The sequence below is a fragment of the Wyeomyia smithii genome, chromosome 1, assembly GCF_029784165.1.
Source record: "Wyeomyia smithii strain HCP4-BCI-WySm-NY-G18 chromosome 1, ASM2978416v1, whole genome shotgun sequence".
Lineage (NCBI taxonomy): Eukaryota > Metazoa > Arthropoda > Insecta > Diptera > Culicidae > Wyeomyia > Wyeomyia smithii.
In genome coordinates, this window is record NC_073694.1 from 8,400,556 (window position 1) to 8,419,538 (window position 18,983).

Sequence of the window (18,983 nt, forward strand, 5' to 3'; positions counted from 1 at the left end):
CACTTTTATCATTATTTTCCTAGCATTTTATTTCTTCTTTTCTCATTATTTTTTTTATTTGATTCAGTTTTTATTATTCTCGTCATTTTTTTTCTCTATTTCTATATTCATTTTTAATTGTTTTTTCTGATCCCATTTTTTCTTCTTTCTTATTGTTTCACTTTTTTCGTTTTGAAATTTTCTCTCTCGATATTTTTTTGTGTTTGTTCCTTTTCCTATTGTTTTTACTCAGTTTGGCTTCACTCTATATTTACTCTTCGTTTTTATTTTCCACAATTTTATTTTTTTTCTCTATTTGTCTTTCATTATTTCTTTTCTCTACGTTACCCCCCTCTGACGGCTGTTTCTCTACCAAGTTTTGATTCTCTATGTTCACTCTTCTCTTCTTCCTTGTTTGCTGATTTTTTGTCACTTATTTTTCTAATGATTTTGTCTTGTGTCTATCTCACTTTTTTATCTCTATATTTTTCTACGCTACTTCTTCTCTAATTTCTACTGTTTGGTATTTTGTATCTCCTATTATTGTAATTCAGTTCTTGCATTATTAATGTTTTTCATTTTTTTACTCCCAATTGTCCTAATTGCTTTTCTGTTTAAGTCCTGTTGTTAATTTATCTTTATTTTCTGCTTATTTCCTAGCTTCCATTCTATCATAATTTGTAGATTCCTGTTCATTCTTTCCATTCTACCTTTTGTCCTCTTTTGTTTTCAGTTATAAATATCAATTTGCTGTTCTACTTTTCTCGTCTGAGTTTAAGAGATAAATCTCCTACTTTTTTCTCTTGAGTTATTCTTTTTGATAACTTTCCTTCGATGAGTTTTTTTCCTAATAGTTCTCTATATATTTTTTTTCTTTTTTTACATCATTTTTTTCTCATATTTGAATTATTTCGACTCTATTTTCTGGTTTCTTTCTGTTTTTACTTAGTCTGTCTTTTAATTTATTTTTCCATTCTCTTCCTTTTTGATTAGTTTAAAATCTCTCCTTTTTCGTGTTATGCCTCTGTTCGGCCTACTATTCTCTTTCTAATTATTCAATCTATTTTTTCCTTTACATACTTTTTCTTTTTTTTCAACAATTTATTTCCTCCTTTTTTGTTTTCCCTTTTTTTTCGTTTTATTTTTTTCTAATAGCATACTGTTAATTATTTTCCCTTCTGATTACTTTTTCTACCGGTATTTCCCTGCATTTTTCTCGCTGTTTCGCCAAAATTTGCCTTTTCTTTTTTTTCACTTCTTTTTATATTTTAATAGCTATCAGATGGTTTTTTTCTTCCTAATTTTCCTCTCGCTTTTTTGTCACATTCCTCATTCATTCACTTTTTCTCTCCATTTTTCCTTTCAGTGTTCTGAATTTTACGAGTTTATTCTATTCCTATTATCCTTTTAATTTCCTTTTTTTTCATGTGTATTTCCCATTTAAATTATTTATTGATAATTCCCTGCTATCATTTTCCTAGCTCTTTTTTTCTTTCGTTTTTTTTTACTTTTACCAATTGTTGCTACTGTTTTTCTTTGTTTGGATGCCATTTTCCGTATTGATTTGCTCTATAGTGTTTCCCTTTTTTGCACTGTATTTCTTACCATAATTCTCTTAGTCTTTTGTACCATGACTTTCGTCACTTTTTTCTTCATCCTCTTATCTTTCCACATTTGGTTTCTTCTCCTGGTGTTCTCCCATTATGGTAATTCTGTTTTCGTTTTATTTTTGTTTCTCATTTTCTATCTCTCAACTTTAAAAAATTGCTTTTGCAATTTTGTTCTTTCCTGGTTTTTCACCTCTTATGTTTTCCTCATTATGCTGTTCTTAAGTATTTTTCTCTCATTATTTCCCCCCTTTTTAATTTCTATTTTTCTCATCATTTCCTTTCCTTGTTTTCTCATCATTTCTTTCTGTCGAATTAGTTTTACTTTCAATTTGTTGCTATTCATTCTTCTTTTATTTTATCTTTCATGAGATTTTATTTATTTTTTCCTTCCTTTCTTATATACTATATCGATACTTTTGTTATCTATGACTTGCCATTTCCGTTGTTTCTCTCTCTATTATTTTTTACCTTCTCCCTTTTCCTTTTTCTTTCTCCCTATATATATTTTTTTGTTCCTCTATTCTAACTTTTTATTTTTCTCCATCGTATCCTGTTAATTTTTCATTTTTCGCTGTTTTTTTTTTTCTAATATACTATATCGATACTTTTGTTATCTATGACTTGCCATTTCCGTTGCTTCTCTCTCTATTATTTTTTACCTTCTCCCTCTTCCTTTTTCTTTCTCCCTATATATATTTTTTTGTTCCTCTATTCTAACTTTTTATTTTTCTCCATCGTATCCTGTTAATTTCCTAACGTTTCATTTCTTTCTTTTTTGAATAATATCGATCTTTTTGCTATCTCTCCGTTTTATGCCCGTATCCTTCTTATTTCCTTAATTTTCCTGTTTTTATTTCAGTTTTTTTCTTCCCATATTTCTCTCACTATTTATTTTTCTCTTTTTATTTATAAATTTTTGGCTCTTCCTCCTCCATTCTTCTATTTTCATTCCTTTTTATCCGTAACTTTTTTCTTTTTTTTTTCTTTTTTTTCTAATAAATTACATACCTATTCAACTATTTTCCTTACAATTTTCTCGCTCTCGATGTTTATTTTTCCTTCTACGCTTTCTCATTTTCCTCTATTATTTTTTTTCTTACTCTTTTTTTTACTCCCAGGCACGTTACCGCCTTTTTTTCTTTCTCATAATTGTATCTAACCATTTTTGGCTCTGTCGTTAGAATTCTGCTGGCTTCCTCTCACTTTTGCTCTTTTACATTTATCCTTAACTCATACCATTATTCTCTTTCTCTATTTTTTATTGCCTTTCTCTCTACTTTTGTCTACCCAAACTTTTCCCTATACTCTGCATTCCTTTACTCATTCTGATTTTTTTTCTTGCTCTTCGGTTTTATAACTATTCATTATCTCTTTCCTTTCCTAATTTTGTCTCAAATATTTTTTCCCGTGTTCATTTTCCATTTATTTTTCCTCAATTTGCGTTATTTTTTCTCTATAAGGAAAGAATACTTCTGTCTACATTTTCTTCTTTCTTGTTTTATGTTTCCTTACTGTCGCTGCTCATCTTTTCTTTTCGTTTTCTCTTATATTTATATATTTTTCTCAACAGTTTTCGCTTTTTTGTTTAATTTTTTTATTTAGTTATGAGGTTTCTTTTTCTTCTTGATTTCACATGCTATTTTCTCTCTCTATCTTTACTAAAAAATAATTTAGTATTTCTCATTTTTTAATTTTGGTTAACTCTTATATTCAACATTTTTCTCAATGTATTTCAGTTTATTTTGTTTTTTTTTCTCGTTTCAATTTTTTCTGCTGCTACTTTTATTTTTCTAAATTTTTTCCTATACAGGAATGTTCTGGTTCTCCGATTTTGGGACCTTGTTTTTCTTAATTTTATTTTCCTAACTTGGGCACTTTTTTCTCATTATTTGCTTCAATTTTCATTATTTATCTTACTTTTCCCTCTCCATTTTTTTTTATTCACTTATTTTGTTTTTTCCTCGTTTTCCTATACCTAATTTTTCCCTATTTTATTTTTTATTTTCTTACATATTTTTCTCATTCTGCAATTGATTTCCTTTTTTTGTTAGCTACTCTGTTTATCCAATTTGTTTCCCTCTAATACAATTCTCAACCCCAAATAATTCTCCAATTCCTTCACTTTATTTTTTGGTTTATTCGTTTCAAATTTTTTTCTCTTTCTTTTTAGTGTTTGTTCTTCATTCAGATCATTTTATCGTTATCAATTTCTGCCTGTATTCCAATTCCATCTTTAAGCTTCGTTTCGATTTCAAACCTTTCGTTCGTAATAATTATTGACTCTGTAGCTCGCAATTAATTTGTATGTTGCATCCCTGTTTTAATTTTTAGTTGTTTTTGTTCAATTTCTTCTTGTCTTTCACAACTTATTATTTTTTGTTCGTTCCCCAATCTGATATGTCTATTCCTGTTTTCTTTTCCTTTTTCCTCTTCCCTTTCTTTGTCTGCTTACAGTTCCTTCTTTGGATTCGAACTTTTCCCATTCTTTTCAAATGCGTACTTTTTTGCTAATCCTATTTTGCAGCTCTTTTTTATATTTAATGGAAATGCACCTATTTTTAATTAAAATTATTTTTCTATTTTCTATCTTTTCTCTTTGCCTTCCTGTATGTCTTCTTCCACCTTTTATTTTTTCTGATTATTTTTCTATTTTTCTCCTTTTCAATTTTCCGCTATTTTTTATAGTCAATATTTTTTTATCTTTCTATGTTCTCTATTCTCCCTTTTTGAGCATGAGCATGATTGACCGCCCGCGGTTGCTACTCCGTTATTGCCAGATCAGCTGTAATTACACAGAGAACCAACGGATGATGCTTGGGATTAACATTCAGCCTCAATGTGTAAAAACTGGTGACCTTAATCTTTATATTAGGCAATACCAGCGCCGGCCGCATCCGAATGCAGGTCTAAGAAGGAGTGTGTATAGGAATATGTTGACGTGATACTCGCTTTATTGAAAGCCGAGAACACCTCTGCACTTCCACGAGAAAAGGGTAAGGTTTGCAGCAGGTTTCGTTTTGGTAAACGATGCGCTGAGTTCTAGTACCGGGTTCATAATAACAAATATCGCACGTACGAGATTATTATATCTTCTACGGAAATCATAACGCGATCCGAACTCATTCCAGTTAATGATGTAACACCGCAAAAATAAAGCGCACGCGAGGATACCGGACTCATGACTCAATCAAGACAGACTCAAAGATTCGAAAATCTGTTTATGAAGTCATTATGCAACTACCGAAACGTATCTCTCATTGATTTATCTCAGCTGACTACACAATGTTATGAAAGCTACGAGAGTTGAGTCTACGTTAACGCCTCGCCACTCCTATCACTTCTTCCTGAAGTGACCTTCATTATACCGAAAATTATAACACGGTTAAAACCAATCTGTAGAAAATACGACCTCATGAAAGGTATCGACGTGAAGTCTCTAGATATTCGGTGACCCGGACATCTGGCTTTGCATGTTCTCTATTCTCCCTTTTATTCTTTTTACTTAGCTCGCTTTTCTCAACTATTTTTTGATCTTTTCGTTTTCTTCTCGATTTCACTTGCTTTTTTTCTCTTTATATTTTCTAGAAATTGTTCTCCCTATTTTTTGAACTTCGTATTCTTGTTCACTAGTAGCTTTTCCATCAATTCGTTTGAATTTTCTATAATTGTTTTCGAGCTTTTGTCATTTTGTGTGTTCCACATTCCACGTAGACAGATTTTGGAAGATTTTGACCCCCCTTCTCCCCCTCTGTGGAAGCCCATATAAGTTATAGTTTTATATGGAACGTGGATTTTTTCAAAATATCTATCGTTAGTTTTGCCATTTTATCGTAATCAATTTCCATCTTTAAGCTTCGCTTCAATTTCGAACCTTTCGTCCGTAATAGTTGTTGACTCTGTAGCTCACAATTATTCTGTATGTTGCAATTATTTCGAAAAACAATCCTCAAAATCACCACATAAAAAGAATGAAAGTATTGACATAGCTTTAACTGAACAAAAGCTTTCGGAAGGTTCTTTGCATGATAATCACTTCTATGATAAGCGGATCACCGAAACCAGTATTCTGCACAACTTTCTACCGTCAATGAAAATAATGAGTTTTATTTTACCGAAGGAATTAATAATGGATGGGGAGAGTGTTCGCAATAGCACAAGCACAAACGAAAAAAAAACACGTTTCTGGTACTCACCCGCTGGTAGGCGTATCCCGCGAAGTGTCCGGCGACTGCAGGTGGTTATACGAGTTCGGTGTATTCGGATAGCTGATCGGATTGTTGTTATTGGGGCTGGGCATCAGCACGGCACGCACCTCCGACGGGATGTAGTTGCGGTTGCGTGGCTGCCCGGGCGGTGTCGTGTACCGATCGAAAGCCTCATTTTTCGGTTTGTTCGGGTACAGATAAAATAGGTCCTCGAAGTCGCGGATGCGATCCGACAGCGAGCGGGTCGCGAAGTCCTTCGCCGTGAATGGCTGAATGTGCAGAATCTGCGGCTGACCGTCGTTGCTCTCGTTAACCCAAGCGATTGTAATGCCACCTAAAAACCGGGAGTTTTGAATAAGAGGAACAAAAAATTGCACCTGAACTTACCCAATTCGCTGTCTGAAAAGCGCAACAGGAACGTACCGCGTGGACACTTAAGCAGATAATCCTCTGCTTTCGATTTGTGAATGAAACCAATAATGCTGCCATCATTCCAGGGGCCACGCAAATGCTCCCGGGTTACCTTCATTGCCGCGTAGAACCACTCCCAGAAGGTGAAGGTCCGTTCGGGTAGCGGTTCCTTGCAGAACTGCGACCACGTGATGGTCAGATCGTTCGAAACCGGATACTGGAGGCTAGCGCGGAAAGCTTTCTCGCACAGGAAATGCATATTCTCCGGTGTCATCTGTCGGCCGGTCGAGGCGCGGAACTTGGTGTTTAGCGCCTCCGCCAGCAGGTTCCAGGATACCTTGTCCGGTACCTGAAACGGAACCCGATTGATGTCCGCGAACGCATTGTCCCACGTGATGGTAGCCCAGGACTGCGGTTCCTGATTGCCGTGCACGATAACGACCACCGGCAGTGAGATCGTCCAGACCTGGTAGAGAAACAGAACATCCAATTAGCCTGTCGTTTACTGTCTGATGAATTTATGGGAAGAACCAACCGAGAAGACTAAATCGCCATGGCCTACGGCGAAGCTGGACTGGAATAGCAGGGCGAACTTTTCGTCCATCACACTTTCCGTGCCTTTTTTCTCCGCCCGCTTGATTTTCTTAAGTTGCATATTTCTGCGCGAGAAAAAAGAAACAATTTTTAGGTTCCAAAATGAAATACCGAGATTGACTCACCTAAAACTAACTGATAACTGCTTAGTAGTTTCGTTGTACTCTAAATTTCCTGTATTGTTCATTATCTCCCCGCACGATTGCTCCGAGGCCTTGTTGGATTGCTGCGTCGCTTGAGCCTGGGCCTCTGTTGCGTGTGACGGGCGTGAAAAGAAGAAACCAAACTCGAAATTAAACCCCCCGAATTGCGTTCGAACTCAAGCTGCGAACGGTGCATCATCAAGTCAACAAACCAACTCGTCGTGATGATGCAGAAACAAGGCGCGCGGAATGAAAACAAGAAAAACTTACTAGCGTTATAGCTCGTACCTGAAATGATTGAAACACGCACCAACGGATTGCTCATCCGGATGTTGAGCGTGTTGCCGATCAGCAGCCGCACGGTTGCCGCGAACCGTGTGTTGGTTTTCATCACCTGCGGAGGCTGCTTCTCGATGATGAAGGTGGTCGTGATCAGCGTCTTCAGCAGATTGGTCACATCCACCAGCTGCTGGGGCAGATAATCGGGCAGGTTCGTCTCCTCGATGTTGAGCTTCGATTTGTTCTTCATCGCTAGCCGGATTTGATCCTTCGTGTTCCAGATGATTTCCGCCAAACTTTCGCACCAGGCCTGAATCGTGTCCAGATTGCTGGCGTTCATACCGGAGGCACCGTTTCCGGCGAAGCCCTGATTTATTTTCCACTGTGTTAGGTACTTGTGGAGAACTTTGTCCTGTACTTGCGACGTAAGTTGTATGGTGCGGCGGAACTTGTTCACCAAATTAAGCCGATTGCCGGTAATGTGGTTGACCGTTTCGTTGACTTGTCGTTCCTGCTGCGCTAGGGTGGTGCGCGTATGCTCTCGTATTTGCGGACTCTCAATCGCCTCCAGCTGTGCCTTATTCTTGGTTATTTCATGAATCTCCAGCAGAAGATGTTCGTAATCTTTAACCAGATTACGATTGTCATTGCCATTTTCTAGCACCATACGCTGCAGCTCCTGCAGCCCATTGATGACCTCAATTATCTCCGGGTCCTGCACGTTGACACACTCCTCCGGATAGGCTATGCATTGCCGTTCTCGCTGGAGACAATTGATTAGATGCAGGTACAGCTGGGCTGGGTTGTGCGAAAACAGCTGGCGAAAATTGCGCGCCGATTCGTTCAACCGAATGCGTCCGGTCACGTTATCCTCGGGCAGATTTATGGCAGTCCGTTCCAGCTCGTTAATCAACTGATTCAGGAAACTGGCCGCATCCTGCTCGCAGCTGCTGTCCTGGTCGTGCTGGTAGGCAGGAACATTGCTAGAATAGAGAGTCATTTTTTATATTCTAAGTCCAATTTAAACAAAAACAATTTCCACTTACAGCAGACGATCCTCAATCCATTCCGCGAGGTAGTGGCGCACCTCGATCGGAAAGTTGTTACCATAGATGTACCGGATCTGCTCAAGGACTGGCTGTGGCAATTGGTTGACGCGTGCCCACAGCGACATCTTTCAGTTCAGCGTGAAACGCTGGGCGGAAGTTTCCCAGAACAGGAGCAGCGAATTTCTACAAGAAAGAAGAAAAAAATTCCGGTTATTATAACTATTTTTACCACTAATCAGCGTACATTAAGTCTATATTAAGTGCGAAAAAGAAAAAGCAATCTGCTCCGTCTAAATTGCGATAAATAATTCAACGAAGTACAAAGCCTGACTTGTGTCCATTAGAATTTAGTCGGAAATTGGTGGGAGGTGTTGTGACCTCGACCGAGCATCCTCTAATGAACTTACACAGGTATCTGTGCTTGACGACAGCTTAATAGAAGAGAAAAGTCCAATTTGTCTGTGCCGAGACCGCCGTTATTTTCATTCATCTCTGGAATATTTAATAAGCCGATACTGCCGATGCTCGTTTTGTGTGCTATTTCTTATCCACTCCACCCCGGCCATCAAAAGCCCGGCTGACTGTTGGCTGGGAACACACAGAGGAAAACTTTTCCCGAGCTTGAGACTTCGTTTCAAGTGTGAGGGAGGAAAATTAGAATTTCTTTCGCTCGCCTTCGAGTACATTGTCAAACTCAATGATGACGATGATGATGATGATGATGAGATGCTCGTCGTCTCGAAGGTTATCGGAACGCTGTTGCTTTCGGGTGCGTTTGATGGTTTGATGTTTGAAAATTTATCAACTTTGTAGAGATTTTTTTCAACTTTGCAGCAGCTGCTGCAAATAAGCATGCCATTTGATCGGTGAAGGTCCGATGATGAAAGGAAAATGTTATCCTCCTCACAGCGAGACAGCTCGGGGGTTCGATTTGAGGGGAAAAGCCAAAGAAGATCTAAGGATATGATGTTTGTTATACATTTCCTACTTTTAGACTTTTAGTATTTTGATATGAGCAAAAAAACTGATTAAAATATGTTTTAGAAGTTAAAGCAGTCAGAGAAAACTAATCTTTTGCACGAAGATGCTCTGCAATATGGAGAATTATCATGCAAAAAATAAACGCTCTAGGACATCATTCATCCCCCGGACAGTGGAAGGACAAATTTTTGCCATACCATGTTTTCTTGAAAAATTAAAAGAACAGGTAAGTGATAAAAAAGAGAAAAAAAACGAAAAACTTAGGAAAAAAAAATTTAAAAAAAAACAGGAATGAACAGAAAGAAAAAATTATCGCACAAAAAAGTGCTTCTTCTGCATGACAACGTTCGGCCTCATACTGCCAAATCATTGGTGGCATTTTTGTCCTTTTGAGATATTTTGAACTGGTCCGACCGGAACGATTAATTTCTCGGAGACCGAGAAAGCCGAACCATCTCCATACTTTAAAATGTTTGACTTTATTTTTGTTTTTGATGTAGAACTTCGTGTTTCTTTAGCGTACTACACAGGGGTGAAAATTGAAACCGATTAACGGAAAAGGAACAACATTTCAACCGATTTCCTTTATTCTTCTAGTAATCGATTGAAAAATATACACGCATCCGCTCAGCCCAAATGCAGAATAATGTTGTTCAATTACGCAAACTTTCGTACTATTGAAAATTGTCAAGGGTTGGTGGTTTCCCTAAAAAGGTCGACGAAATAGTATACCTATTCAGCCGGAAATGCATTCTTTGGGCTATAAACAAACCTGCTTCTGCTCATGCTAATTCAATTCTTTTGGTCAATGGTAGGACGCACGAACAGTCCTCCTGCCGCGGATATCTAATTTACTAACTGTGGAAACAGCTTTTTTAGTGTGTATTGTCAGAGCCATTTATTCCGCCAGTGTCAGGGTAGCATAAAAGTTGCGTTCAGCATATTTTGAACAGAAATTTGATTTTAAACAGCAAACTGTTCTTCTCAGTACAACTAAACACGCAATGGAAGATACCATTTTTTTATAAAGATCTCCAGGGCTAGATTTTAAAAGTAAATGCTTTCCCATTCTGTTCAGTCAGTGACTTCGCTTTTTTATGTGTGAATTAAAAGTCAATTTAGGCTTAATTACATATTAAACTGTATACCAGAATTAGGCTTAATTACATATTAAACTGTATACCAATCAAAAAATTTTATTCTCCTAAGCAACTTTGATGAAATCCACAGCTTTTTAAGTGATAAATCGGGGAGTACCGTAGCCGCAAGGTTACAGAGTCCGCTTTGGTAAGTGGGTGGTCGTGGGTTCGAATCCTAGTAGAATCAGACCATTTGGTTTTCAAAGACGGTTCCTTCAATCTTAGTTCTGCAGTACTGTTAGGATGGAAAGACTCGGCATAGTAGAGAAAGTAAGCTTGAAACGGAAAGGTAAAACTTACACACTAGCACGGATATGAACGATAAGCGTATCACTTACTTCAATAGTCATACTGCCAATAATTCAAAGTAAAGATCTAAGCTCTGGTCGCAAAGATGAGTCCACACAGAAAACAGTGATAAATTATCTTTAAAATACTCAGACAACTACGTCTCGTAGGGGTTGAATTTAGAAACTAACTGTGCACCAAATAAATGCCCTTGACCTCCTAAACAACTTAGGTGAAAAAGGCAGCTTGGTGAAGGTCGCATCAACGAAATAAATTCAAAATATTCAAAACTACAAAAACCCTTGACCTCCTAAACAGCTTTGCTGTAGATCGCAATTCTCTAATTAGTGGGATTTTCGAGATAAATTAAGTTCAAAATACTGAAAATTATATGCATACTAGCGGTTGTATTTATAAATTAACTGCACCAAATGAAGGCCTTCGATCTCCTAGACAATTTTGCTGAAGACCACAACTTTGCTTGTTGGAATCACGAGATAGAGTTAAATGAATCTGCCCCTTCTTCTCGGGGTGCTACTGATTTGAGGGGGGGGGGGTTCAAAGGGGGCAAATGCCCCGGGCCTCCCGATTCAAGGAGCCCCCCTAGTCCTGAGCCGATCTTGTTTGTTTGCTCGTCACCTTCCAAAACGTTGCCTCAAAATGTTTTAAAAAAGGAGGGCCTCACAAACAAATTTGCCCCGGGCCCCCAAGCGCCTAAATCCGGCCCTGATTGATATGTTGATTGGTGTATTCCATAATGTCCTTTTTCGTGTGGCTCATTTGTGTTTGTTTTTATGTAAATTCCTATCTAATTTTAATTGATGCCTTTTTAGATTTTTTTTCAATTTTTTTTTTTTTGCTTTCAAGAATTGATTCTTCGTTTTTTAGGATTTTTTGAGGCTTATGACTATTGAAACTCAATACAACACTATAAAACGAATTTGTCAAACATTTTGCTACTATTCATTCAAGAATTTGGAAGAATTTCGAAATATTTCGAAAAGTTTTTGAATTGGAAACACAGTAAAATGTCTTTTTCATGCGGTTTTTTACGCGAGTCACTTTTCTACAGTACAAGATATCGACCTCCTTTCATTCATTTTCAAACTTTTTTGGTTTTCTACGTTATATTTTCATCTTAAAAAAATTTTTTTTACGATGCCTCACGAATTCGGAACGCATTCCCTCATGAAAAAGACCTTAGTAGTAGATACTACAAATTCTTTAAGATCAATAAAATATGATTATTCGCTCAAATTGTAAAATTAAACCTTCATAAAAATGGTCCACGTCCATCCACGGAAAATATACAGCCAAACACATATACCAAATTTCATTCAAATAAAAAATGATGAATTGAATTTCAGTGTATTTTCATCTCATTTAGCATGGATTTCCTCAGTTTTAACTCTCGTAGCGAAACGTGATTAGCTCGTGTTTTGGCGCGCTCATGCCACTCACTCTCAATACGGGTTGCGTTGTAGTAGGAATATGAGTCCGGTTCCATATTCTTGGAAGGAAAAAGGAGATTGAACAACGTAAAAGATGAAATTTTGTTTTCCTGCTATCACTAGCGATACCGCTTACCGTGCAACGCACGTGCTATTCAAATAAACGCGGCTCCAGATACCTATATTTTTTATCATCAGTTTGATTTCTTTGTTTTTTTTGTGCTAACTCTACGTGTATTTTCTAAACCGGTGAGCTCAGGCCATTTGGTTGTCAAAGGACTTTAACATGGGTTTATTCTCAGGCTCTCCACTACATACCCTTCCTTCATGCTGAATTCTATAGTACCCCTGCTGACTTTCATCCTAACAAAAAAGTCTCTCTTATAATAAAACTGTTCTGAGTAACGTGTAATAGCTCTATTCAGGGAATTGTAATTATGGCGCGGTCTTGACTGGGGGGTCGAGGTTTCTATAAGACTCCTTCCTCTTGACATAATAAGTCCCTCTTAGAATGGCCAGAGAGGAACGTTAGGTGTAGCCCCAATTATTTTGTTCTTAAAACAAAGAATGTTCCTAATTCGGCATGATCGAATAGCCATCACTATTTGGCTAACCTTTTGTAGTTTTAATTAAATGAAAGGATCTGTAAAAAATGCGTTTATTAGGAAACTTTATTTATATTTTTTTCCGATTAATTTCTTGAAAACATTTTTTTTTCGCGAGGTACTATCAACAAATTTGCCGAAGATATTATACCGTTCTGGCTCTAATATGAAAGATTATAAAAGAATTAGAAGATAAATAGCATTTTAAACATTTTTGTTAATTTTGGTGCCAATTACGAACTCGGAAGTGCGTTAAAAGGTCGTAAAATAATGGGTCTCTGCCTTCGTCGCTTCTACGTTACGAGAAAACTCCACTTAAGTCTTTGAAGACTTAACGCACTCCCAACTTGACTAGGAGCACTAAAATTCACAGGAACGGTTGAAAAGCATAGCATAGCGTAGCTTTCCTAGATTCGCTGTGTTTGGCAAGATAGATACTCATCGTTCGTCTTCGTAGTGAGTTAACATCGTGAGCAACATTGTTCGATTTGATCACTTACCACGGTTACACATACCTTCCCTTTCCATTGCAATCGTGGAGATGCAGAGTTAAACTCGGTCTCCGAACAACGACTGTTACACCTTCATTCTTACCCTACCGACCGTGAGGATGTGGCCGACGCCGCTATCGATCTATATAAAGCGCTAGCTACGGCAAGTAGCTCCAACAATTATCAATGTTTAACTAACATACTTAATGTTTTCATAGAAAAGTGAAGTTTTCGAGACACTTAATTTATGGTAATATTTTAACACAAGCCGTTCAGTTTTTTTATTTTTCTAGAAAATTTTAACTTTCTCGGTTCTCGTTTTCCTAGATCGGATAGCTATCATTGTTTGGGTAAACTTTATTTATCATCTTTAAAACAGATTTTTTTTTTAATAAGCCTTTTTAAGAAAATTAATTTATATCTTTCCCGATTGATTTCCTTGTAAGATAAATCTTTTTCGCGGTGTATATTTTTATCGAAAAGACAAAACTATATCTTCAAATTTACTGAATTGTTCAATGCCCCAGAGCTTAAACTGTTAAAATATGAAAGATTATAGCTTTTTAACTATTTTAGTAAATTTTGTGCCAATAACGATAACAGCAGAATAATGGCTCGCTGGTGTAATCGCTTTTTCGCTTGCTTACGGGAAAACTTTAATTAAGTCTTCGAAGTTTTTTCGCGCTACTAAATTAGCTAGGAGCACTAAAATTAACAGAAACGGTTGAAGAGCTTAACGGGAATTTGGTTTGACCTAGAGCGGAAACTAGAAATATAAATATCACAAATGCGGTATTTTTGAAACGAAATAAATCATAGAAGCTAAAAAATTATGTAATTCAGGAATGACGAACAGATTTCTAAATAGAATACTAATTAGAATTTGGAATGGTTGTTAGTTCGAATCTTAGTTGAAACAAACTGATTTTTTTATACCTTGTTGATCACCTACCTTGGTGATAACAAAACTGACCAGAGGCAGAAATAAGGTTGTAACTGGTAACACTGGCGAGGCTTGATACAGTAGAGTATTAAGCATCAAAGAAAGACACGGATTGGTAAGAATGTCACTGACTTTAAATAGAGACATTGTCAATGTTTCTGGTCACAGTGTTTGGCTTTTACAGAAAAATTGTTAATACATTGTTTAAGAGTTGACCACCAAACTATTCCGAAACTGGAAGAACAATTTGCTGAAACTAAAATGATTCTGATAATCACAAAACCAACCAAAGCGAAATTGAATCTTCATTCGTTTAGCGTGCAATGAAAGCTGGATTAATATTCAATTCTGGTAACGACAAGCGTAGAATGTTTTCCATCGAATCGTGATTCCCCTTTGAAACGTCATCCCCTCCCTCCTCCCGCTCCCTCTAAACTCCTGCACAAGACAAGTGGCATTTTCTTGTGTCGTTCTTGGATTTCCAATTACCGCATACGCATTCCATTCGAGTCGTATAGGAGAGGTAACCGATTACAATCGGATCGGTGTACAGAAACTGAAATTCTAACCTTCGGATTTTTTTTCCCTCTTTCCGCTCTGGTTACTCGCTTCCCGCGGCTATAAATCTATAGCCGCACGCACACAAACCCACACGCACACGTGCACCGAGAATTTCTGGATCTTCGTCTGTTTGACTTGGATTGTTTGTTTAAATACCGAGAATCACCGGCTGTAAGTCACGCCGAGCGCCGCCGCCGCCGCCGCTGATGGCCTGCCTGCCTATCGCATCATCAATTAGTCGTCGCTTCTTAAATTCGATTAGCTTGTACTTGCGGAGAAAAATACGCACTGGGCGCAAATTTAACTCACTGATTAATTGAATATTTGTTGAGTGTAACTCAGCTAATTTTTAGTAATTTTGACATCGACGCTGAATGATAGAAAAAATGTGGTCTTTCTGATGCTCAACAACGAATGCTCACCACGTGAGCATCCTCGTAGGGTGGTGCCAAACCCTAATCCATATTGCATCAACAGGCAAAGTATTTGTGGACCCACCCTATTCCTTCCACGCATGTAAACAAAAAACCGTTTCACATAGCGAACAGTTGAGAACAATAGCCCTCGCGGTTGTGATGCAATCGCACCGGTGCATTGATCTGCTCTCTGTCCGGCAAGTAGATCAGATCAGTGTGCTCCATCAGAGTGCTGGGTGACGTTCGGCGATGCCAGATAATGTAATTATTGTGAAGAAAAATCTCGTTGAACGTTGATCGGGTGCGGACAGCCGGTCTGGGTGTGGTGCACTTTATCCGTTTGATTCGGTGGGAACCAGGAGCTGTCACCTCCAGAGTCATCCCTTATCCGGTTACTAGTTAAGTCACTGTTATGTTCTGGGACGATTACATCCTCCTCTGTCAGTTTAGTGTCGTCATAGTTACACGCGCGACGTTAAGTTTATTCTGAATTGATGTCTCGTTGGAAAAATTCTAAGGCTATTGACATACTGAGGCGTCAAATGAAGCGAAGCAAGAAGCTTCGCAAAAGCGTACGAGCTACTTCTTCGAACGTCTATATGAAACGCTCAAACCGGTCATACTCGAGCGGCAACGACGCGTCGATGGAGGCGGCGAAACAGAACGAGTAGTGTTTTGACGCGCGTATACTTAGGCGGTAGCACCTTGTTCAGACTAAATCATTCATCGCAAGGTGCTTTATATTTGCTTTGTTTTGGTTTGGTGATTGAAAAAAGCAAATAGAAAAAACATTTTCGTTTACAAAATGTTAAAATGTTTAAAAAATGTTAGTGCAGTAATACCATGTTCAGACTAAACTTGATATCGCCAGGTGCTTTATATTCGCTTTGTTTTGGTCTTAAATATAGAAAATATCGGGAAAATTTTTCAGGTAGTCAGGAAAATGACACTGGTATTTTTGATTGATGATTGATTGATAGTCGCGAAACGCCATTCGCTGAGTAACTAGCTGTGCTCACAGGGGTTATTCAAAGCCTAACAGATATCATAAACTAGTTGAACGATACTCGGGGTCAGCGGGTTTAAAATTTAGAATAACTTCTTATACTTTTAGCGCAACTGACTTCAGAAATATTATTTTACTTCATAGAAAGTTAAAGGGTATGTGCTTGAGTGCACAAACGTAGGCTTGCCGTGGGACTATGGTGGGTGTAAAGATTTAATTCTGCCAGAACCATAGTATATAACAAACACCAAACGTACAAATACCATACACAATAATCCATGAGCATTTCACAAAAACCCACATACACCTGTCATAAACCACAGCATACAAATACCAACACCCACATGAAGTGCCAATAAATGCATAACAGTCCCATGTAATTTCTTATTACTTTTTGCCTGAACTTCAAAAACTTCTTCACATGCTCTCAAAAAATCGCAAAAAAAAGCTTTTTGTTGCTAAATTGATTAGAAAAATATGAATTTTGATCAGTCCCATGTTACAAATAAACGCAAAACAAGCTCAGTGCTGAAAGTAACTAGCATAAAATTATGGTCACTATCATAAAAATACCAAATGAGTACTAATAGGAAAAACAATGAACTTGTTGCCTATACAAGTGTACTGTCATAAATATATTTACCTCGGATAAATGCATTTTTGCACACACATGTTATACACACATACACACACACGTAATACACACACAAACACACACATACACATACACGCTATTCACACACCCACACGCTACTCAGATACACACGCTTGATATACGACACACTATACCTACACTATCGGCAGCACCAAAACGGCTTAAAGTCTTCTAATGCAGGGCTGTTACAGAAACCTTAATTTTGAATCCGCAAAATCCGCGCCACGGGATTTTGGATCCGCGCCATGAAAACTAAATCCGCGCCGGAAAAAAAACCAATAAAAACTTATGATTCAACATGGTAAAATTAATACCATCTTTCAAATGTCATGCTGATATGTATAACTTGTTTGTATTTAGCTTCAAACGCAGGACAGTTGACTTACTGCGGTCATGTTTAGGAATGATGCTGACCAAAAATGTTGTTTGGAAATTCCTATATACAAATGCAAAATGCACGTAGCACTGATTTTTTCTCTCGCGATTTTCTCACGTTGAAAAGAGTATGATTATGACGAGTAAAATTCCTGTGAGACATAAGTTAGACATAAAAAATGAGAATTGAATGACGAGATTTGGAAAGTGATGGATAACCATTTAAACCCGAATATTGTCGGAACATTCAATTAATTAATTAATTAAGTAATTAATAATCTTCGTGAGCTGCAAATAAAAGCAAGTTTTACTAAAATTTGCAAAAAATCATGTTGAAAATAATTCAAAAGGACGAGATAGGTATTAGCTAAAAAAAGCTTATTGATACGATTATGTATATGTAACTCACGTATAGCGCCAAACTCTAGAAAGAAGAAACAATCGTAAAAGTAGAAAAATCTCTCAACTTGAATTAAGGTCTAACATTCAAACATAAGTTGAATGTCATTAAAAATGTTTTCGGAAAGTCTGAACAACATTCTCTGTAGAAACATGGAATAGTCTCAAGTAAAAGTTTTTCAATGCAGGGTGACCACTCAAAATCAATTTTCGATTTCCCGCTTTTTTCCCGGTTTCCCCGATGATAGGTTTTAAATTTTCTCGGTGCTTTATATTAAAAAAATATGTGAAAAACATCAATTTTACATGTTTATATATATATATATATATATATATATATATATATATATATATATATATATATATATATATATATATATATATATATATATATATATATATATATATATATATATATATATATATATATACATATATATATATATATATATATATATATATATATATATATATATATATATATATATATATATATATTTGCGCGAGAACAGTGTTATTAAAACTATGAAAAATATTCTCCTTCAAAAATTTTTCTTCCTTCAACTGTTTATCGACTTTAGCGAGTACCTTCATGGAGACCTGCACAATTTGCGCCATTTTTATCTAAAAATCGTTGACAATTTTCCTTCTGCTTTTACTCTCTGTCAACCTGCTCTTGAATGCCAATGGAATGTATGGAAAAAATTAAACATTGATCGTTTTAAATTATAGCTTAGAAGTTTTGTCTTCTCATGCAAAATTTGTTCTCAAGCGAACATCGATCGGGAAGAAAAGCCTCAAAGTGACCTATGAAAAAATTCACATGGAACTGTTGAATTTTTTTTTTTATGGTAAATGTGTTGGAAATTCATAAAACGTTGAGATCTGTCTCGAAACATTTTTTTTTTGAAAAGTTTCGATCTTCGGACCAATTAAATGTTTGAGAAATTCTCTAAAATCTGTAAAATAAATTCAACCGACACTCTGAATAAGCAATTTGAAAAGAATATTATTTGAAACAATCGATGTAAAACGCGACTTTTCCTGGAAATCCGCATTATAAACCACGGAAGCTTCAATCGACGATTTGATGCAGCTGCTTAGTAGACGTCTCATGGTACGATGCTGGCCTAACAAGCCAGTTGTCGTAGGCTCGAGTCTCGGCACGGGAAAGACTGTTAGTATCAGTAGGATCGTAACGCTAGCCCCGCAATTGTCCTGTACACTTAACAGTCGACTGCGAAGTCTGTGTATAATAAACAGAAGGTCAAGTTCAGAATCGGATTGCAGCACCAAGGCTTTGCTTTGCTTTGCGTTGGTAGCTTTGTTTACTTTTGTACCTAAACAAACAGTTTGAAATTAAGAAAAAATAAAACATCAACAATATTGGATATTTGCATTTT

At 36.9% G+C, this 18,983-nt stretch overlaps 1 protein-coding gene across 6 annotated transcripts in view; it reads right to left on the reverse strand.

Moving 5' to 3' along the window:
• The window catches only part of LOC129718890 (signal transducer and transcription activator), a 148,906-nt gene that overhangs the window by 13,133 nt on the left and 116,790 nt on the right, over positions 1-18,983 (reverse strand). For 5 of the 6 annotated variants that reach the window (XR_008727073.1, XM_055670089.1, XM_055670093.1 and 2 more), the window contains 6 exons: positions 8,268-8,453; positions 7,213-8,204; positions 6,925-7,048; positions 6,741-6,864; positions 6,182-6,671; positions 5,783-6,128 (listed from right to left, as the gene is read on the reverse strand). Coding sequence is in view for 5 of the 6 variants with exons in the window: in XM_055670089.1 (XP_055526064.1) it covers positions 5,783-6,128; positions 6,182-6,671; positions 6,741-6,864; positions 6,925-7,048; positions 7,213-8,204; positions 8,268-8,395 (2,204 nt within the window). In the remaining variant the exon portion in view is untranslated. The remainder of the gene's footprint in view (positions 1-5,782; positions 6,129-6,181; positions 6,672-6,740; positions 6,865-6,924; positions 7,049-7,212; positions 8,205-8,267; positions 8,454-18,983) is intronic. The other variant, XM_055670092.1, reaches the window with a different exon arrangement.